Below are 21,198 nucleotides of genomic sequence, written 5' to 3' on the forward strand. Positions count from 1 at the left end.
TAACTGCCAGGATGAGGAAGAGTGGAGATGAAACGTTTATGTGAACTCTTGGCAAACTGCTTAAGAGAGGAACTTGTGCTCATTGCACCATGTTTCATGAGGAAATGTGACCTTTGTTTGCAATGAATAAGGAAGTTTACGGTTCTTACATTCAGCTTTACATTCATACTACCAAAGTAGGGCCTCCTTTCACCAAATTATAGAAGCAGAAAAAAACATTTGTCTTTAACAAAAAAACCCACCCCTGAAACACCTGGAAAAGCTGTCTAGGCAGGAAATGGCTGAAGGCAGTTTGTACAGCTGAAGACAAAAGTTGGTGGAAGCATTGAAAGACCTGCTACTACTGATGTCTGACAGACATGAAGTCCAACAGCTGTATGTGAATGGCACACTGAAAGAAATATCAATACATGCAAGACATGGCCATCTTAAGCAAAAACTCCTGTACCAATTATCAGCCTTGCCTGTGCTTAAGCCTTCAGCAAGAAAACCACCAGTAAATCCAGCTTTGTAAAGGACTGCTTCAGACAACATTAAGAACAAAACAAATGATACCTCTGCTGCATATGACTTTCCTTTGTTCTTAAGCCAGCCAAACTGCAGTTCTCAGCTCTTAGGCAAGGTTCTGCTCCAGTAATTATTCTGAGTCAGTGGTTTAAGAAAGATCAGTGCTCACAACTTTGAGATTTTAAATTGCTTTGATTCATTTGAGTAGTTTGTGGTGGTTTGAACCAGCATCTTGAGTAAAGTGTAGTTTTGATAGCTGCCCGTGTAAGCTTTTTTGGGTACCCTGTAAACTTAATTCAATTTACAAGCTTGCCCTAGAGCAGCCAAGTGCTTTGAAGCCAAGGCTGCACCCACAGCAGGGGCGGAGATTCCCTTTTCTCCTCTGTCACTGCAGCAGCTGCCTGTTGTCACTGACCCAGAGCACCGTGATCCTCAGAACCGTCCGTGGGTACGAGGCAAAAGGCACGGGATGTGCGGTATGGAGCAGAAAGCTGCTGCCTTCTGCTGGAGGAGTAACTGCCCTGCAGCACGTCCTACTTCTGCAGGCAGGGAAAGCACATCTGTCCTGTGGCTCAAAACACCTCAGGGCGGGGAGTAATCAGACATTGGAATGGGCTGCCCGGGCAGCTGGTGGATTCACCGTCCCTGGAGGGTTTTAAGGTGAGACTGGATGTGGCACTTCATGCCCGTGGTCTGATTACCGTGGTGATGTTGGATCACGGGTTGCACTTGATGTGACTGCGGCTCTTCCCCCCAGGCAGCTCGTGTCGGCGCCCGTGGGCACCACGCAGTCCCGTGGGTGTCCGGAGGGCTAGACCTGGGTCCATCGCTGTCCTGACCGGAGCGTGAGGGGGATGCCAGAGGTGGAACACACAATTCCCAGCCGAGCCTGTTCCCGGTGCCGGTTCCCGAGGCCCGCCCTGGGGCGGGACCCGCCGGCAGCGCCGCCCGCGGGGCCCCCGCCCCTCGCGGCTCCAAGAATTCAGGGAAAACCGTGTGACGGTCACGTTTCCATCGCACTGGGAAGGGCTGTTTAACATCCAAACCCTGCAGAAATGTTCAGTTTACACTGTTTTGCTTCCCCTTTTTCAACTTCAAGGCTGTATCCTGGCATGCTTTATCCTGACGTACTGGAAGCACTGGGTTCCAAAACTTAATATTTATTGAGATCCCTTCCACTAAAAACTCACAACTAGTTCTTGTTGGGCATCTAGAAGCCTAAAAGCATTCAGAATTTCTGTAAGCACTAGTATTTAGTTTTTAGTAGAATCAAGTCTGCTTAAGTGCTACTAAGGCAGGATAAGGTTCTTTTTAATATATGTATTTATAGAGTACAGATTAAAGTGTGAGAATCTAAACTCTTAGCCAAGGATCTTTAATCTGAGATCTTCCTGTAGCTGAGAGATGCCAAATTAAACTCAACCCAGGCAAAGCTAAGGTAGTAAGGGAAGGGTAACATGCAGGGAGCAGGAGCTCTCACACTGCAGCATACTTCCTTTGGGTGACTGCTTTCTGATTGCTCGGACTTCTGGAGTCCTACTTGCCTCACAAGCAAGGATCCAGACCCAGTGGTTCACATGGGTTACATCTGCATTTGATGAAATAAATGATCTGTGACAGCAGCCACACATCTGTTCTAGCTGACTGTTACAAGACACAGGTCCTGGAATAATTACAAATCCAGTCCCGAGACCATGCCAAAATAAATTCTGTTCCTTGGTACCCTCCTCCCAAGGTTTTCACTTTTATTGGAAATGAAACACAGTCATCTAAAAAATATTTTAAAAAATTTATTGAAAACTGACATACAAAGGGTGATTTGGTCCCAAGAGAAGACAGACCAGAATCAGATCTTCCATATTTCAAAATAAGTTTTTTTCTAATACTGCATCACATTTGCCATCCCGCTTGTGAACAGCATTAATAAAAGTCTTTTAAGGAAGCCAACAACAACAAAACTCACAAATACAGAAGTCTGAAAACACCCAGAGCTTGATCTCCCATATCCTCTCCAAGTGATTGGCAAGGATCTTGCTCGGTCCTCCTGACACTCAGTTCTCACTGTAGCCCACTCTTCTCCTCCCCCATCAATTTAAGCGATTCAGCCCCACTGTCTCCTATCACAAGGGCAGAAGTGAATTATGAAAAAACAAAGTAAATGTTTTCTACCAAAACAAAATTCTTGGACAGTTTTTTCCCCATCTCATGGTCTTCATCAATAGTCCACCGCTATATTCTTGTTTCAGATGGCAGAATAATGGGTCAGTGAAGCCCTATTGGCATCAAACAATTAGGAGGAGACACCTCTGAAAGTCAACCTTTGGTACAAATCTAACAGGAAAAAAGTATGCTTAAAAGGCATCTACAAAACTTTCGTATTCTGCAAATCAGGTATGCAATTTGTCACTTTAAAGAGGAAAACAACTGCATCTAGATTTGATATATTTAGGCTTCTTAGAGTTTTTTTACTCCTCTGCTGCAATTTCAGAGTTGCTGAGATGGTTGAATCAAATTTTTGAATTTTTATCCTTTCTTCTCAGTTTATTTAGGATTCAGAGCTTTCAGCTAAAATACTTCCAACCTTAATATAAATTAAATATAATCCTGCAAGCTGAAAACCAGTTAATTAGTTGGAGGCAACACATTTTCTACCTGCAGGGACTACAGCCTTCTCCAAACTGCATTGCTTTACTTTATACTCAAGCAGTGGAGCACATCAAAGGCTGTAGATTTTAAGCACAGCTTAATAATACATGGGGAACTGTACACAGTTCATGCAAGAGATTTACAGCAGACCCTGAAATGAATTTAGGCATAGCAAGATTGGAGAACATGTGCAGCCTACTTAATGGATCTTCAGAATGGTACTGGTTTCCAGAGTAATACTATTCAAATGTTGGAATGTTTTTAGTGAAGCTCTGAAAAGTTTTATCAAGAGACAGAAAACTTCAACCAACCTTCAACAAAAGCTGAAAGAAACAGGACTTAACAAACAGGGGTATCTTTTGAACAACTAGAAGGAAATAAAGGATTTATGCAAAAAGAGAAGCTTGATTTTAAACTATCAGCTATGTGTTAACAGTAAAGAATATCATCACAAAGATTATCAACTAGCTGTGCAACGGAAGAGTAGATTTTCTTATGTGAGCAGCTGCATTACTGTGTACTTGCTCCTTTATGTTAGCAAGATGTCAAAACTAGATTGGCTGTAGGACTCTGAACAGAACCCATTGCTTGGAAAGGAATTTCTTACGAGAAGCCCCAGTTCAGGCATTTCTGAGAAAGCTCAAGGACTCAGGAACAGAAGGTAAGATTCTCTGCCTTCTTTAGGGTTTCAAGCAAAATGGAACTGCTGTGCATTGAGAAAAGGTACAAGTAATAGCTCATTGTGGATTCCTTTCCTTGGCACCCTAAGCAGGGTACAAAATTCTTTTGGCATACATTGTATAAACAATGTGACACTACGTTAAATGGCACATGTTCTGGCTTCAACTTTAAAGTCTAGATTCTCTCAGGAAGAAGACAATCATCTTCTTTACCTCACCACTAATGCCAGCAGTCTCAAAAGGCTGGGACTTGGCTACAGACAATAATCAGCATTTGACCCTCTTTGTGCCAGAAAGCAGCTCCCTGTCATCTGATTTACTTACCATGTTTATCCAAATAAAAGGATGGCGTTTATTTAATTAAAAGTTAACAGTGTCTTCAACGGGCTTTTCTGACTGGATGCATACAAAGAATCTCAGCACAATGTAAAAAGTGAATCTCTTGGCTCAGAACCACTTTTCTCCTGACTTTGCATCATCTGGGGAGGGGGACATCAAAAACCCACAAACAAAATTTAGAAGCCAGTGACCAAAGATGACTGAAGTTAGCAGGTATCCTGCAAGTTAGAAGCTGGCTTTACTTTCTACAAAGACTTTTGCTGCAACATTCCTTCCCTACCACCCCACAGGATGTGTAATTTCTACATTTGAGTTTACATCAGGTCCAAACCAGCCACAGATGAAATAGTGTGAAAAGCTGTATTTCCATAGGGATTGCTTTTCTACCTATGGCTAGATTCAAAAGTATTTCTTCTTTTACATACCCTTTTGTAATTCAAATTAAACCAACTGGCCAAGCATAGTATGTGCACCAAAATCTTAATGGCTCAGTAAGTGAAAGACATGGCTTAAGCCACAGTTACATTCAATATTTAGATTTTATACTTTACCAAGGGCAATTAAGAGGATATTTCACCATTAAGCAAGATGGAAAGCTGCTTCCTTGTTCCAAAGGCCTCTGGATTACCTTTTCAGTAAAAATAACAATAATTAACAGATCGGAGTACAGAAATCTTGGGATGTTTCCTGGCCAAACCATGTCCTTGTGATTGTTAATAAGAAAACAAAAAACAAATAATAAAACTCCAGATTCACACATCAAACCAGAAAGAATAAAAAAACACCAACAAAAAGCATCAGAAGCTCACCACTTCCAATCTAAAATCTGGCATCTACAACTCCATTTCTTCTTCTGCACACCCAGATATTCCCAAACTAGCATATGGATCTGGAGACATGGCAGTCTGTTGTGATACAGGGAACGTTTCAGTCTGTGGGTCAAAAGGAGCTCTCGGTGTTGGCTGCTTAGTTTGACACCCTTCTGTACTCTGCTGCTTGAAGTTCTTAACAGAAACAGACTTCAGTTTATCTGTCAGAGTTTCAGGAAGAGGTTTCCAAAGCACCAGCTCCATAGAAGGACGGGTCCTAGAAGGGGATAGAATTTCAGTTAAATTTAAGTAAGTTCTCCAAGCACAGCTATTAAATGCAGAAGACCAGAGAGTATCTTCATCCTTTGAGCTAGCCTGGAACTGTATTCCAGAAGCCATATGCCTTTTTCCCCCCCATTAAGTTTCCTCTTCCTTAACTAGTTCCATTACTTCTAGTTCTAACCTGTATTTTCTCTCTTTTCTTTAGCACAAAACTTGATGACCACTGTTGGTCACACTTCAGGACCTTCTCATTTTGAAAATTCATATACATAAAACTAAAGCTTATAATGGTTTAATCAACAAATTTCTCTCTGTAGAAATGAGGAGAACAAAACAGACACTTGGTGACCACTACAGTTACACTTATTTTTTTACATTAGGACAGTTTTTCCTGCTTTTGACAGACGAGTGGTCTGTTATACAACATTGGCTGCATCATGCAGTAAATTAAGGACATCTCCACAAATATGAGACGGGGTCTCTCTTTTCATTTGCATGTGTTAGCTACATAGCACCATTATTTCCTCCAGAACTTACATAGATTCTATTATTTTCTTTGTCAGGACTTCACCAAAATCCCTCTTCATCCCTTTTTTAAGGGTATCTGACAGGATAAGAGTGGGTAGATTGCTAACATTTCCATCAGCATGAACTTCCTCATCTTCATCAATTATCCTAGGAATGGAGGGGGAAGAGGGAAATAAACACTATTGAGTATACTGTTATCAGGCACAACCACTGCAGACTACAGTCACATCTACGTGCACTGCACTGTGCAGATCTCTGACCTAGGCTGGGTACCAGAAGCAGCGGGGCTGTGTTAACGTGAGTCTCTCTTGGGCCAAAATACCCTGAGAAGGACTGTTAGCACAGAAGCCACTCGAGCAGCTGTGCCACTTCTGGTACCTGAGCTGGCTTTGTTATCCCTGTGGTATCCCAGCAGTGTCAGTGCAAACATACACTGAGAGAAAATAAATAAATTCCCTTCAGGGGAAACTGTACGATTCGGTCACATTACATGAGTGAGTGTCAGCTATGCAGTAGCTTCACCTGCTCAATCCCCCATGTCTGAACTTTAAAGAATTATTGCAGAGGTACTGAATACAGTGCTTCACTTTTCATAGCATCGCACCAGCTTCTGAGATTAAATCAGCACAAAATGTTGAAGCCTTCAGAAAAAATGGAGGCATCTTCTTTGGTTCTGGTAAACCTTTTACAGAAAATTTAGCAGAGTAGCTGGGAAGGATGGGGAACAATCCTCTGAGATGTCCAAAGCAGACATGGGCAGATAAAGACATATATCACTAGTCTGATTTACGCATGAAAAGACCCCAGTCTAACAGTACCTTGTTTCCCCTCACACATCATCTGTGGAGTAATAATCTAAAAAAAAAACAACCTTCTTTTAAAATTTCTATAACTTTTGGCTTTTCTAATCATTTGCAGTGGTCATTTTAGATATTCCAGAATACTAGCTCAGCTGCAATCAACTGATACACACACGTGCCATCCCCAGAAATCTTTTGAGGGCCAGAACGCACAGTACATTTATTAAATGACCGCAGCAGTCTCTCTGCAGCCACCCCATCACCCCACATCACACCATCAGCACGATGAACCTCAGCCTAACTGCGTATGTGCAGAGAGACCTCTCTGGTTCGTGCCACTCTCTATGCTGACAAATTCACATCTACTTTAAGTAAGAATCACAGAACAAGCTGCAGTTGGTTGAAAAAAAGCTGAGCTCAAATCTGACCAGATAACTGGTTAAAATCTGAGCTCTGGACACTCAAAGAAGAGCATTAAACCCCATTATGATATATTGCTGCTGCATAATGACTGTGATCAGGGGTTATTTATTCAGCATTTTCTGCTCTAGCACCCTCGATTTCAGATCACAGTATCAGTCCAAAGACTCATAGAACCATAGGTAGCTTAAAAAGAAATCAGTTGAACAAAAGGTTCACCTCAGACTCACAGAAGTGTTATCACACTGCTGAGTGCTAGATTTACCCTTGAACTCCCACCAGAAAAGGGAAAGCTCAGCAAAGCCAGGCTACTCAATCCCTGCATTTACCTGTCCTCAATTTCCTGAAGTTTCCTGCGAGCAACCTCGCATTGCTGTTCCCCCATTGTCTGATCCATTTCTTCACAGGGAATTTCTAACATGGCAGTTTCAGGACCGCTGCCACCATATTGACTTGCTACCTCCCCAGCTGCCTGCTGACCTGCACAGAGAATCCATTCTTCAGTGTTGGGATTCAAAGGGCAATTTTTGGCTCCTGTCAGTCTCTTCTTCCGCACAGGACAACTAGGAAACAAAGTAAGTTTACAAATGTCAAAAAAGACATCTTACAGAAAGTCATGTGCATTTCAGCAGCTTTGACACACTGTAGCAGCAAAACCTCAACAAAGAAAATAAATCCGTGTTGCTCTTAGTGAAATGTGAGTACCCATGCAAGAAAATCAGTGCTACACAATTGATTAGGTAACATAAATGGATTCAGGCTCATGTACAATTCAGGGGAAGAGTTCCAAGTGGAAACTATGATAGACGTTCCCTTCCTGTTTGCATTGTAGATGAGCTTAAATGTTTTAGAACAAAAAAAGCAAATTAAGATTTTTCAGGCTATAAAAGACAAATTAATTTACCCTTCTGCCTCTTCTTCTAGCTTATGCTTCTTTCCATAGCGCACAGAAACACTGCAGAAGAAAAACAAATAGTTATTCAGCTTCTAATTGTATCTTCCAGTGACACTGACTGTGTTAAAAAATATTTCCCCCCTTTTTAAAATTTCACTTGCAGCTAAGAGCAACAGTTGCGGTACATTACCCGCCATAAAGGGAATGGAAGCTTTGGACAATAAATGAGCACTTTGTTCCAAAGGAAGTCAAAGGCAACCGTAATTGCTCAGTTCTCTGAGCACAATTCCATCCTAATTTCTCCTCCTTTACGTTATTTTTTTTTCCCACAAGGAGCAAAATCAATTTTTGCTAAAATTCAACTACTTCAAGAAGCAACACATGATCCAACTTGAGTCTGTTAGGGACATACTCAAATGTGACCAAAACACAGCGTTTTATAGAATAACTTAAGGGTTTTGTGCTTACATATGAGAAAGAACAAGTTTAAAAATAAATAAATAAATAAACACATGAGTTTAAAAGCACGTGAAGACGCTGGTACACTCGATCACCTATCTCGCCTTTTAGAAGGCTCCTTTATCCCCCACCAGCCAGCTTCAAGGCTGTAAGATGAGCACAATACAATTCTAACCTCCTACCAGTGAAGCAGTGCTAGAAGGAAACAAAATCCACCCCTCCTGGCCAAGCACCGCCGTTTGACACTGCCGGCCCTCCGGCACCGGCCCTGAGGGAAGGGGTTTGGCACTCACTGGCTGCGGCTCCTGGTGAAGGATCCCACCGGGGCCGCCGTCAGCCCCTCGTTGTGGCTCCCGAGCGCGGCCAGGGAGGCCAGGTCGAAGCTGCTCTGCAGACAGAGGCCGGACGATCCGTCGGCGCCGTTGTTTCCGATCCCTGCCATGACCATCCCGGGCGGCTGGAGACGGCCGTGGCCGCCGGCTCCGGGATGCGGCCCGTGTCGGTCCGGGGCAGCGGCCGGAGCCGGAGGGAGCTCCACGGCCGGGCCGGCCGGGATGCCCTGGCAGGATCTGCCGAGCGCTGCCATTTCCTGCTGCGGGTGTAAAAAAACGCACGTCAAAAACCCGCCGGACCGGCCCGAGGCGCTCCCGCAGGAGCCCCGCGCCGAACCGCCCCGGCCCGCAGCGCTCACCCTGCCCGGGCCGGGCCCCCAGCTGGAGCCGCCGACAGAGCCCGCGTCCTTTCCAGGCCTTTCGCTACGATCAGAGGAGAATCCGCGAGCACTGTGGGAATCGTAGTCCCGGGCGCTGTGGGAGTTGTAGTCCCGGGCGCTGTGGGAGTTGTAGTCCCGGGCGCTGTGGGAATCGTAGTACCGGGTGCTGTGGGAGCTGTAGTCCCGGGCGCTATGGGAATCCCGGGCACTATGGGAATCCCGGGCGCTATGGGAATCGTAGTCCCGGGCGCTATGGGAATCCCGGGCGCTGTGGGAATCCCGGGCGCTGTGGGAATCCCGGGCGCTGTGGGAGTCGCGGGCGCTGTGGGAGTCCCGGGTGCCGCAGAGGCTGCGGGCGCTGTGGGAGCCGCAGTCCGGGGGGCGCAGTCCCGGCCGTGGCCATGGGGGCCGTGGGGTCCCCTCCCTCCCCGGGCAGTGCCGAGACAGCCCCACTCTTGCCCGCGGTCCTGCCTAATCCCCGCGGCGGGGCGGGCGCTGCCCCGCAGCCAAATCCCGGTCAGCTGAGGAGCTCAGTCGCTGTTGGGGAGGCGGCGAGAGCGAGGGATGGCGCCGAGGCAGACGGTAACCGCCCGTTCGTGTGCTGGGGGCGGGAGGCTGCGGGTTCTGCGCGGAGTTGGAGGGGGACAGTGCGTGTGCAGCGGTGTTAGAGGTGGGAAAGCAATCCCTGGCTGCTGTGAGGCTTTAGCGAAGTTGAACGCTTCTGTCAGAGAAAAGTTTAGGAAAAGTCCCAACAGCAAAAAAACCCCCAAAACTAAACAACAAAACAAAAAAACCCCAGAGGCAACCGAAAAACCCTCAGAAAAACAAACCAACAAAACCCAGCTATGTCCTAATACAATAGTAACCTAATTTCTCTGGCACCTTTTGTTCCTGTGATGTAGTCTTACTAAATTTTGCAAAGGAAATCCAATTCAGCCCATGCTCAGAATGGAGCACCAGCCGCTGCTCAGAGGGTCTAGCTCGCCCAGCAAGGTAAGCAGAACTGTCCTGGCCTCAGAAGGTGGATCTTGCTGGGAGTTTGTGGTTTTAGCAGTGATGCACAAATGTGAAATGCACTGATGTTTCTGTCAGCTTTTAAATAGAAAAACATTAGGGGATTAGGCTGATAAAGTTTAGTGCTTTCTTGAACACCTATCTGTGTTATACAATGGAAGCTATAAAAGCACGTTTTCTCATTCTCATGTTCTACATTGAATGTAAATTGAATTTTGTTTGTGTTGTGTTTCTGAGATAAGGTGAAAGTGCTTCTAAACTGTCAGGAGTTCAGTAGCATACAGAACAGATGAGGGTATTGTCTGTGCTTTCACCAAGAAATTGGGGCCCAAACTCCAATGTGAGACAACATATCAGTGTAATGAGCCGGCTGATTTTGGGCAGGATGAACAAAACATCTGTCATAAGAAAACTTATGTGATGTATGTTAATGATTTTGGGTTGTTTGTTTGTTTATTTTCTGTCTTTTCTAGATTCCAGGTTGTACCCATGAGACACACAAAATACGCTTACAGTACTTGGTTAACGGAAAGGTCTGAGTGTGCAGTGCCAGTATTTACCCCCTCTAGCTTTATTTTTTCTAGCATACTCACTACAGCCCTTATATATTACTCTTGATTCATTGCTTTGCTTGTAATTTTGAGAGACACTTTTTATTCTTGGAAACTGTAAGGAAATGTTAATTGCATTTTACTTTATTAAGATTAATTTCAACTTCTGAGTTTTAGTCCTGAAGCAAGGAAGTTTTGGTGAATTATCTTTAGGAAAGACACAGCTCTTTCAGACTACAGTACAGTATCTGGAATAACTCAGCATTTCTGGGAACTGGCCCAAGAATGAGAATGATGAAGAATTAGTCTACATACCTTGCAATGAGAAATTCAGGGAGTACAAGTTTATAAAAAAATTATGTACAATATATATGAAGGAAGGGGAAATTTGATCACTGAAGTGCCTTTAGTATAGGAGACGTCGTCGTGTCCAGCTGAAGTTAGACAATAAGGTACTATGAGATGAAATTAGGACTTAATTTTAAATGAAAGGGTTGCTAGATGTTCGAACTGGATGTTATTTTTAGTACGATCATATTCAGTAAAAAATAGAGTCAGAAAGCACCACATGAGAAACCAAACACTGTACAAACCTCTGGAGATCTTTGACCCAGAGGTCTCATCCAAAGTATGATGTTTTATGACCAGTTAGACTTCTGAGATTTAAATGTATCATTATAGTAGTTTGTATTGGCCTTAAACCCGATGAATCTGTGACTCTGTTAATTTTAGTTTATAAATACTGATTTAGGAATGTAACTAGGTAATCAGTATTGAAAAATTAAAAACCACATGCCAATATATTTCAGAGTGAATACTATTATCAGTGAACATTATGTTGTCATTTAAGATACTAGGGCTTAGTAACTGCCAGCTTGCAGACATTGAGTAATCATTTTAGGGACTTGCAGTGGGAAATAAAATACTGTTATTTCTCACATCTTGGTTGAAATGTGTGGCAAAGAAACTGGGATTTGGTTTAATTCTTATACTGAATCATAGTGCCTCTAACACCAAACATAAACAGTCCTTTCATTCTTTCATTAAAAACAGACACCCTGGGCAGTGTGGCTCATGTGAAAAGCATTTACAGAGTTTCCAATAAAATCTGCAGTGGTTATGTTGCCTACGCTTAAATCTGGAGACTTGTGATTGTGGCAACTCTAAAGGCTGTTAACGATCATGGCCGAAGTCAGCGTGAAATGCTTCTCCTGCTGGAGTCATTTGGGAGTTCATGCAGTTTCCTGAACAAATATTTTCACTGTTCCAAAGTAAAAACATGATGTATTTCCCCATGATTCTCTCCTAGATATGACATGCATGTGTGTTCAAAGACCTCTCTCTTTTCACACCCATTATGCTTTCTTTTGTTCTCTAGCTCCCCAGCTGGACATTGTTCCTGGCTGTTTGTGCTGTTGGAATTGGAGGGACCTTTCAGTATGGGTATAATGTCTCCATTATCAATGCACCCACACAGGTAAAAGCTCATCTCTTGTTCACAGGGCTGTTTCCTCTCTAACTTGGCCAAGAGGCCAAATGTGCAGTGGGAACCAAAGCAGGCTTCCTCTCACATGAAAGATTCTTGTTGATTTCCCAAAGGGTTTCGTGTGAATTTCTTTAGGAGCACCTCCCATCAGAGGTGTTCTGTGTCAGATAAAGGTGCCAAATAGGCCACATAAATACCTCTGCTAAGTATGTTTTAGAAGGATTAACTGAATAAATATCTTTTTCAGTTACGACTTTGACTAAAATAGCCCAGAACATTAAGAATGGAATAGAAGAGAATATTTTCAGTTGGAAGGGACATACAACGACAACCTAGTCCAGCTGCTTGAGCACTTCAGGGCTGACCAAAAGTTAAAGCATGTTACTAAGGGCATTGTCCAAATGCTTTTGGGGCATTGACCACTTCTCTAGGAAGCCTGTTCCAGTGTTTCTGTAGGATGTCACCACTGTTTCTCCTAATGTCAAGTTTAAGCCTCCCCTGACACAGCTTGGAACCATTCCCACACATCCTGTCAGTGGATAACAGGGAGAAAGGATAGTTGTCCATCACAAGGCAGCTTACTGAAACAGATCTTCTTAGGGAGTCAAAAAGTTGCATCTGTAGTGGCTGAGTAACTTGTAGGTATTTTCATCTACTTGTTATTTGTGCATCCTTTGCCAGGGCCTTAAGAATTTTGCCTATTTTGTAGATGACTCAAGGATCTGAGCAAATGGTCTTGTGAAAGTGATGGGTGTAATTTTCTGCCATCAGCTGATTGATTTGCTTGTGAAACTGTGAAGACTGAATTTGCTGTAACACTGTATGCTTTTTACAAAGCTTAAAAGAAGCTGTTTGTGAAAGAACATGTAATATGCTGGAAACAGAGGGACAGTCCAGGAACTTTGTCCTTCTGTAAAGTCTTCATTTACTGGCAAAGAACAGGAGTTCTTTTATTTATTTTTATCTGTATTTTATTATTTATTTATTTTATCTGTACTCTATTATTACATATAATGTCAGTTCAGGAGTTTCTTAAGACAAATTTTAGGAGACCAAGCATTTAGGGTAACAGTGTAAAAGTTCTGACGCATGAATACTGTAAGAAAGGTGGAGTATTATTAGAGTTGCAAAAGGGATTTTATTATGACTTGTTGGACTACACTAAGGCAGGAGGATTTAGATCAAGTGTCAAAATGAGTCTCCTGACTGTACAATATTTTAGGTTGTAAGGCCTCTGTGCTCTGAGGTGTTCCTAATATCAGTTGGACCAATCACCTGCCGTCCCCTCCCTCGTGCAGAAGGACCTCAGAGCTCTCTTCATGGCAGTGTGGCCGGCTGGTGTTTCTCCTGTGGTGCAGCACAGGCTGCCTGAGCCAGGCACAAAGCAGAGCTGCTCAGTGGCCTTTGATGTGTGCGAGGAGCAGGAAACAGTGCTGCGGTCAAGGAAGATTCTGCCAGACATTGGTGTTTTTAATATAATACAAATAAGATGATACCTTTTGTTAGCTCCCAGAATTGGTTTTCAGGATTGGGGTGCAAGTTATTTGTAGTGCTGTGCTGTAGGGCTGCACATCATGCTACACATTCATCATTCTTTTCTACTGCAGCATATACACAAGTTCTTAAACGAAACCTGGACTAGTCGTTATCAGAAGGAACTCAATCCAGATTTGCTGACTTTTCTTTGGTCTGTCATTGCTTCTATCTTTTCCCTTGGAGGCCTGTGTGGAGCGCTGATGGGAGGCAGCATGGCAATTCGCCTGGGCAGGTCAGTGCAGCAGCAGGCATATAGCAGCATGTTTGCTTCTCCGACCTTCTTACTGCAATAGAAAGAAAATAAATGGAAAAAGAATGGGATAAAAGAGTACCTTCAGTGTCTATACATGTTTTTCACTTCAGAAGAGTTTTCTGGCAGAATTTTACAGTTTATTCCAACGTGACTTTAAAGGATGAGGCCTGAATTGTATAACCTTCCAGTTTAGTCTTCTCAGTAGGAGAACACATTTGCAAACATGGGTGTCCCCCCACCCCATTTGAAGCCTTTGTGCCAGTAAGCACATGCTGCCTCATCCGTTGCACTTTGTGTGTGTGTAAATGAACAAACCCTGCTCCTATCTTGTCAGACATTCTGTCATATTTATGCATTATTATTATTATGTTTAGACATTTTAAAAACCACAATCAGTTTCATCAGATGTTTGGGTTTCCAGGGAATAGCACGTTTCTTCAGTATAAAGCCCACTTTTTCCCATATTACCAGAAAGGAAAACTTTTTAAAAAACATGTTTTGGCAGATTTCTTTAGTGTCTGGTTGTCTTTTTTAGTTTTTTGTTTGTTTGTTTGTTTGTTTGTTTTTTGTTTTGATTTTGTTTGTTTATTTCAAATGGTTTGGTTGTGGTGGTGTCTGTTTTATTTGTTTCATTATTGTTGTTATTTTTTGTTTTTTCCTCCTCTGTAGGAAAGGAGCTCTTTTGATGAATAATATTATAGCAATACTAGCTTCCATTTTAATGGGGCTCAGTTATCCTACAGGATTGTTTGAGTTACTGATTGCTGGAAGGTTTTTGATTGGCATAAATACAGGTGAATGATTCCCTATTCCTACTCTCAATAAACTATGGTGAATGATAAATTATTGTTACTGCTGATTCTTTAGGTTTTATATGTGTTTATGACAAAAATGTTCTGTAGTCTAACTTGGAATCTGAAGGCAGCTAAATTAATAGGAAATTAACTAAGTCTGATTTCCTTCCTGTTTTGGTTTAGTAACTGTTTGCAAAGTAATTTCTATTGATAGGTAAATGTTCTTTCATTTACTTGCAGGTATTGGGTTCTGTGTGCAGCCTTTGTATATTGGGGAGATTGCCCCAAAACATCTAAGAGGAGGCTTGGCCATGGGGACTTCCATCTTTCTGACTGGGGGGATTCTGACAGGACAAATAATTGGTTTGAGGTTAGAAATACTTTTTTTTTTTTCCTGTTTTGTGTTACTCCCATGTAACAAATTCCAGTTTCCTGCAGCTCCTTGCAGAACATTCCTTGTGCCATTGTAGCATTAGAATTCACTGGGAGGGTCCCCCTGGAGGAAGAAAACCCTGCTTTGGTCACCTTATTCCTACAACTGGCAGCCATCAGCACTGTCTCCCTAGGGAAGTAGTCTCAGTTTAGATGGGTCAGCCAGACCAGCATCAATAATACAGGCACATCTGTGCTGAGTCCATGTTTTCTACCAGTTTCTTGCTGGAGACAGTGAATGTTCACAAGCCAGGGCTTGGGAGCAAAGCACTCCTTGTTTCTGTGCCGTAGCACTGCCACTGGTTTTGTCCCCAGCGAGATCAGAGGACGTTGCTGGGCCTTCATACAGCGGGATCTTAAGTTCCAAGAGCAGAGACTGCATTCATAGTAACCAGTAGCTGATTATTATAATTCTTTACCTTCTTTTCCCACACCTTCTTTTTCACACAGGGAATTACTAGGTGGAGAAAAGCACTGGCCTCTGTTGCTATCCAGCAGCTGTTTTCCAGCATTTGCCCAACTTTTATTCCTGCCGTGGTTTCCTGAAAGTCCCAGATACCTTCTTATTGACAGAGGTGATGAGCTGAGCTGTGCCAAAGGTAATATCCAACATCTATACTTTCTGTGTCTTCAGAAGGGTACAATGAGTAGATTGGGTTCCAGATTCTCCTTGTATCTTCATCTACACAGCACAGTTATATCACCTAGTGCTTTTTGGCCCATGTTTTTCTTCCAGTGAGCTTATGTGGAAAAAGGGATTGTGGAACTCAGGAGCCTGTAATGGATTGTGAACAAAATTTTATTGTCCTGTTTCAAATATAACTTCATGTTTTGTTACTCTTCAGTGAAATTTCTAAAGGTTTTCTCTTCTCTTTCTAAACTTTTTCTTTTGACAAAGTAACATCTGTGAATTACTGGACCTCTCACTGGATTGCTCATTTCTCAGGTCACGTCACAGATTAAGTACTAATGACATTAGATATTTTCTTCCTTTCAGTGGTAGTGTTGTACTTTTCCTGTAAGAAATAGTAGGAAAGAACTAAAAAGGAGATGGCATAAGTAGCTGAAAAGTTGGAGAGCTTTTTACTGAAAAAGAGTGTTCACTGGCTATTTGAGCAGAAAACTCCTAAATCCTCCATTTTCTGAACAGTTACCTTTTAAATACCTTTATTTTCCCTTTTTATATCAGGTAGGAGAACTATGACAGCTTAAACTTTTCCCTTTACCTTTGAGAGATCTATGATTGCTCTTCTTTTATTCAAACCCTACTCAAGAAACAACTGTACTTTCATAGCTTTGCAGTCCTGCAGAAAGGAGCACATGAAGCCCACACACTACAAGAAGAATTTGAAAGACAGAAATTCAGATTAGTTGTGATTTTTTTCCCCCTGAAATTACACAGTTCTCTTTGTACTGCAAGAAGAAGCTAAATATCACAAGAAATTTATTTTATTTCTGCCTAGAATATAAGCAAAACATTTCAAACTGGTAAGAGTGTCCGCAGATGAAAAGACTATTTGGAGGTCTGGGGATGAGATACAAAATATTTTGTATTTCAAGGTCAGATATTCCTCAGAAAAAGAGTAAAGGAATGCCAAGAATCCTCCAAATCCACTACAGCAAAAAATGCTGAAAAACCAGCAAGGAAAAACAAGTCACAAAACAAAAGTTTTCATATCCTAGCAAAAGCCTGGTTATTGTGGAAAGAGATGATTTTCCAGGAGTTGTGGTTAATAGGCAAACATAAAGGAAATTATTTTCTTCTATTTTTTAGCTTTGAAGCGATTTCATGGCTCTGCAGAGTATCGAAGGGAGATGGAAGACATCCAGCGGGAATCTTCTGCCTTAGATGGGGAGAAGCCCAAGAAGCCCTGGCAGTTATTCACCGATCGCGGTGTGAGATGGCAGCTCATCACCGTGATTGTGATGACCATAGGCCAACAGCTCAGTGGGATAAATGCTGTAAGATTTCATATGAATTAACAGCTTAAATAATGGTTTAATTCCCATCTGTTTTTCGACCATTTGTTAACACAAAGGATCTGCTTACAGAAGCTCAGAGAAATGGGATAAGTGGGAAAGAGTATCCTTGCGTTATTTCAGTGTTTCTCTTTTTCTTAATTTTTTTTTCTCATTTCTGTGTTTCTGGTATGCAAATTTCTTTAAAGAATGACTTGATAGTTGTGTTTACATTCTTCTGAAAATAAAGGTGGATCAGCTTATTGTGTCTGGTTTAGGAATATGAAGCATTATAAGTTGAATAATTTTACTTGCTTCTCTGATAGCAATATACTTACATAGACATGAATTTAACAGATTCCTTTTGGTGCTTACATGGGATTAGTAACTCTCACAATATAAAATACATTGAGCTGTGTGTTGAGTATGAACTAGACTTTGTTTCCAGTCAATGCTTTAACTACCAGGAAAGCCTCATTGTTGTTGTTTTTTTTTTTTTTCTGTTGTAGATTTATTTCTATGCAACTTACATTTTTGAAGCAGCTGGGATCTCAGCTGAGAAAATCCCATATGTGACACTCGGCACTGGAGCTTGTGAGTGCCTCACAGCCCTCTCCTGTGTAAGGAGCAATTTGTTCTACCTCCCAGCACAAAGAGTAATGATGCTTCTTGAAGAACATTGGTAAAAATGAGATGAGTATATTAACAGAATATTATGTCTTGTCCACAGGGTTTACTGATAGACTACGTGGGAAGAAGATACCTCATCATTGGGGGTTATCTCCTCATGACCCTCTGGTGCATTGTTCTAACCTTCTCTCTGACTTACCAGGTGCAAAGGACTCATTCCTATTACGTGTTATGATTATAGTGAGTGAAAAGCGACAGGATAAGGGGGAATGGGTTTAAACTGTAAGAGAGTAGGTTAGATTGAGTATCAGGGAGAAATTCTTCTGCCCCATCCCTGGAAGTGTCCAAGGCCAGGTTGGATGGGGCTTGGAGGAACCTGGTCTAGTGGAAGGTGTCCCTGCCTATGGAAGGGGAGTGGGAACTAGATGATCTTTAAGGTCCCTTTCAACCCAAACCATACTACGATCATGTGATTCTGTGATACAATTTAGTAAAAATTATTGAATGAACACTTATTTAAATTCTCCAAAGCAGTACTGTTAAATGAATTAGCTGTAAACAGTCATGAGTGACTGCTGGTCTTACTTTCAGTAACATACAAAAGGCAATGTAACTGTTAAGCTAAACTTTTAAACTGGCTTACCAAAATCTGAACTAAACCTTCTCATTCTCTTCTGTTCCAGGACCTGTACCCCTGGGTGCCTTACGTGAGCATGATGTCTATATTTGCCTTCATCTTGAGCTTTGGGTTGGGACCAGGTACTGCACAGGAACGTGTGTGTCCGAGTGGTGGAAGGTGTGGGAGGGAAAGGGGGTGTCAGCAGTGTTGCTGTGTGCACCAGGTGGGACATCTTTGTGGTGCAGCTGCTGGTGCTCTGGCTAAGGAACCCAAGTGAGCCCATCTTGTAGCCCAAAACTGAGGCTTACCATGCACCCTTCTGGGGCAGCTGTGTGTGAGGGAGGGCTTAGTTCTGCCCTTCAGAACAAAGGAGTTATACACAGAGCAAGACACAGGCTGTGACCCCTCAGATGGGGCCCTGCTCCCTGAGCAGTGTGGCTGAAACGGGGCTGTTTCAGTGGCTCCTTCCTACAAGGGCAGCAGCCTCAGAAGTGCACTGTTAGGAATCATAATAGATCAGCTAGTGGCATATTCAAAAACAACTCATTTTTTTCTGACATTAGAAATACCACAGGTGAACATTTAGTTCTGTTTCTGACCCATTCCCAGGTGGCATAACCAACACCCTGATAGCGGAGTTATTTGTACAGTCCTCACGTCCTGCTGCTTACATGATCGGAGGGACTCTTAGTTGGATTAGTTTCTTCACAATTGGAATGCTCTTTCCCTTTATAGTGGTAAGTATGCACAGCACAATTTCCTAACGGTTGCACCACCCATTTCACCTGCTCCCAGGTTCCATCCCATTGTTTATATTGCATTAGATACACTTGTGTGCATTATTCAGTGACACTTGAACAGGATGCTCACTGCCCCTCAAATGAGTTTGACTAGATTCAGTCAGTCTTAAAATATTTTTTAGATCTCACAGAAACCAATAAAACGTGATAAGTGAAAATTAAAAGGAATGTGTGGGGGTAGTTTTCATGTTCAGATTAAAAGAAAGGAAAAGTATCAAAAAAAGAAAAAATCAGATTCAGATAATGCATTTTTTAACAATGCCTTGTGCTTTTATGGCAGAGTAAAGGCAAGGTAGTACCTCTGGTGGCCACCTCTGATGGCTCACTGAACTGACAGAGGGTTCTGTGATCAGATTATTAGGAAAGGCATTACAGGGTTTAATGTCCAGTTTTGAATCTTAAGTTGTAGCACTTGCTCTTGAGAGCAAAACCTGCAGGAACATCATGCAGCAGGGTATTTGGATCTGCCTGTTCTTTCTTTGTGGTTGAGCTCTGCTTCTCAATAAGACAGTTGGGTTTTTTTAATGTACAGCACTGAAAAATGCTAATATTCCAGAAAAAGATAAATCATATAATCTTAAAATATGTGACAGCTAAGAAGTAAACATTGAATTGTCCCTAGACTGTGAATTAGTGTTCAAATGGTTTATCTTATTTTTTTCAAATAAAAGACTACCCAGTCTATTGCACTGCACTTGGTAGTCTTTTATCTAAAAAAAAAAAAAAAAAAATTTAAAAAGTTACATGTAAAGGATAGATTGCATGACTTTATTAAAAATATCTGAGCAGCAGTGTTAGGTATGAATGGAAATAAAAAGCTGCTTATTTTCTCAAACCTATTGTTACACTTGAAATATGTTGCAATCACATTTATTTTCAGAATGGACTTAAGCAGTATTGTTTTCTGGTGTTCTTACTGGAGTGCTCCTTTGTTGCTGCTTTCATCTTCCTTGTAATTCCTGAGACAAAAAACAAGTCTTTTCTGGAAATCAAAAAGGAATTTCACAAGCTTAATTTTGGAAGAAATACCAGAAAAAAGGAAACAGAGCTTTATGAAAGAAGACAACTTCAAGATAAATTTTTAAAAAGTCCTGCGTAATTTTATGGCTGTAACAGAACAACACTGAGAATTATGAACTAAATTAGGAATGTAATACATGATCAAATGCCTTATTAAATCCTCCTGTGTATTTAGAGGAAGTGTAACTAAAGGCAAGTTAGTATTGCTGAAATGCTGTTAAAACATGTATTGCTAAAACACTATTAACAACATATTATATTACCCATAGAAGACTTGACATTTAGCTGTAACCTGATGCTGTAGGGACACAGAAATGCCAGGGATACCTCTGGCAGATTTCTGTGGATAATTCAGTGGCTCTTCTTGCATTTCAAAGCCCCATCTTCAGTTCAGGTCATTGGGCACATCCAAATGCTTCACTGAGCAAAACAGAGAGTTCTTGTTAAAACCCAAACAAAAACTCACCTACTGAAAACTTTTTCAGAATATTTAAAATATTCCAGTTTATGTACAAATGTGGGTATTTAGTTGCCATTTTTCACTTTCTTTACCCAGTCCTACTATTGTAACTATACAACAATGGTACAGCACCTCTCTGAATTACTGGTATTTGTAATAAAGACTTGTATCCCAATTAAACAGTTTCTGGGGTTTTGAAGGTCAGTTCTCGCCAGACTGAGGTCAACATACCAAAAGCATGCAGTAGTGGAGAGCACAGATGACAGGAATGAAGTACTTTCTACCTTAAAAGAATTTTCAAGATGGTGTGAGGGAACACACACAAGGAGACTACAGAGCTCCTGCAGGACACACTAAATGACCTTTCTGCTTATCTCCAGCATTTTGTCCAGGACTCTTTCTCAACTTAAAATACATTCTTCATATTTCACTAAGTAAGAAATCTCACTTATATCTGACATTTGTGTGCCTTTCTGGCCCTTGTTTCCATACCTGTAGCTGCCAGGACAGTGGCCCACCTTACCCAGTACAACTTTTCCTGGTTGTAAGCATTTTCAAATTCCATCT

The 21,198-nt window shown here is 41.9% G+C and overlaps 2 protein-coding genes across 5 annotated transcripts; one reads left to right on the forward strand and one right to left on the reverse strand.

Moving 5' to 3' along the window:
• Positions 1-2,284: 2,284 nt before the first annotated feature.
• CCDC117 (coiled-coil domain containing 117) lies at positions 2,285-9,178 on the reverse strand. Its single transcript, XM_050318597.1, has 5 exons — positions 9,057-9,178; positions 8,659-8,957; positions 7,916-7,966; positions 7,341-7,574; positions 2,285-5,258 (listed from the first exon to the last, which is right to left on the reverse strand). The coding sequence occupies exons 2-5, from the start codon at positions 8,949-8,951 to the stop codon at positions 5,006-5,008; spliced, it is 831 nt and encodes a 276-aa protein (XP_050174554.1). The 5' UTR covers positions 8,952-8,957; positions 9,057-9,178; the 3' UTR covers positions 2,285-5,005.
• Positions 9,179-9,512: 334 nt separating this feature from the next.
• LOC126641588 (solute carrier family 2, facilitated glucose transporter member 11-like) lies at positions 9,513-21,189 on the forward strand. Of its 4 annotated transcripts, XM_050318467.1 has the most exons (13): positions 9,626-9,659; positions 9,980-10,070; positions 12,021-12,119; positions 13,736-13,896; positions 14,587-14,711; positions 14,952-15,081; positions 15,594-15,742; positions 16,918-17,105; positions 17,612-17,722; positions 17,833-17,934; positions 18,416-18,491; positions 18,961-19,088; positions 20,032-21,189. In XM_050318467.1, exons 2-13 carry the CDS (start codon positions 10,017-10,019, stop codon positions 20,248-20,250), a joined length of 1,542 nt encoding a protein of 513 aa, XP_050174424.1. In that variant the 5' UTR covers positions 9,626-9,659; positions 9,980-10,016; the 3' UTR covers positions 20,251-21,189. The 4 variants fall into 4 exon arrangements, with proteins under 4 accessions (XP_050174425.1, XP_050174424.1, XP_050174426.1 ...); XM_050318468.1 differs by lacking the exon at positions 9,980-10,070 and having other exon boundaries at positions 9,513-9,659; XM_050318469.1 differs by lacking the exon at positions 9,626-9,659 and having other exon boundaries at positions 9,670-11,913; positions 17,612-17,696; positions 20,032-20,172.
• The last annotated feature ends 9 nt before the right edge of the window (positions 21,190-21,198 follow it).

The sequence above is a fragment of the Myiozetetes cayanensis genome, unplaced genomic scaffold, assembly GCF_022539395.1.
Source record: "Myiozetetes cayanensis isolate MyiCay16 unplaced genomic scaffold, myiCay2020 scf21, whole genome shotgun sequence".
Lineage (NCBI taxonomy): Eukaryota > Metazoa > Chordata > Aves > Passeriformes > Tyrannidae > Myiozetetes > Myiozetetes cayanensis.

Bases quoted from the DNA above. Each gene is read 5' to 3' on its own strand.
- LOC126641588 (XM_050318466.1), top strand. From the start codon at position 11,845: ATGCTTCTCCTGCTGGAGTCATTTGGGAGTTCATGCAGTTTCCTGAAC. The intron at 15,743-16,917 runs GTAATATCCAAC...TCTATTTTTTAG, and splicing joins TGAGCTGAGCTGTGCCAAAG to CTTTGAAGCGATTTCATGGC. The intron at 17,935-18,415 runs GTGCAAAGGACT...CTTCTGTTCCAG, and splicing joins CCTTCTCTCTGACTTACCAG to GACCTGTACCCCTGGGTGCC.
- CCDC117 (XM_050318597.1), bottom strand. From the start codon at position 8,951: ATGGCAGCGCTCGGCAGATCCTGCCAGGGCATCCCGGCCGGCCCGGCC. The intron at 7,967-8,658 runs GTGAGTGCCAAA...TTTCTTCTGCAG, and splicing joins TTCACCAGGAGCCGCAGCCA to TGTTTCTGTGCGCTATGGAA. The intron at 7,575-7,915 runs GTAAATTAATTT...TTTGTTTCCTAG, and splicing joins CTAGAAGAAGAGGCAGAAGG to TTGTCCTGTGCGGAAGAAGA.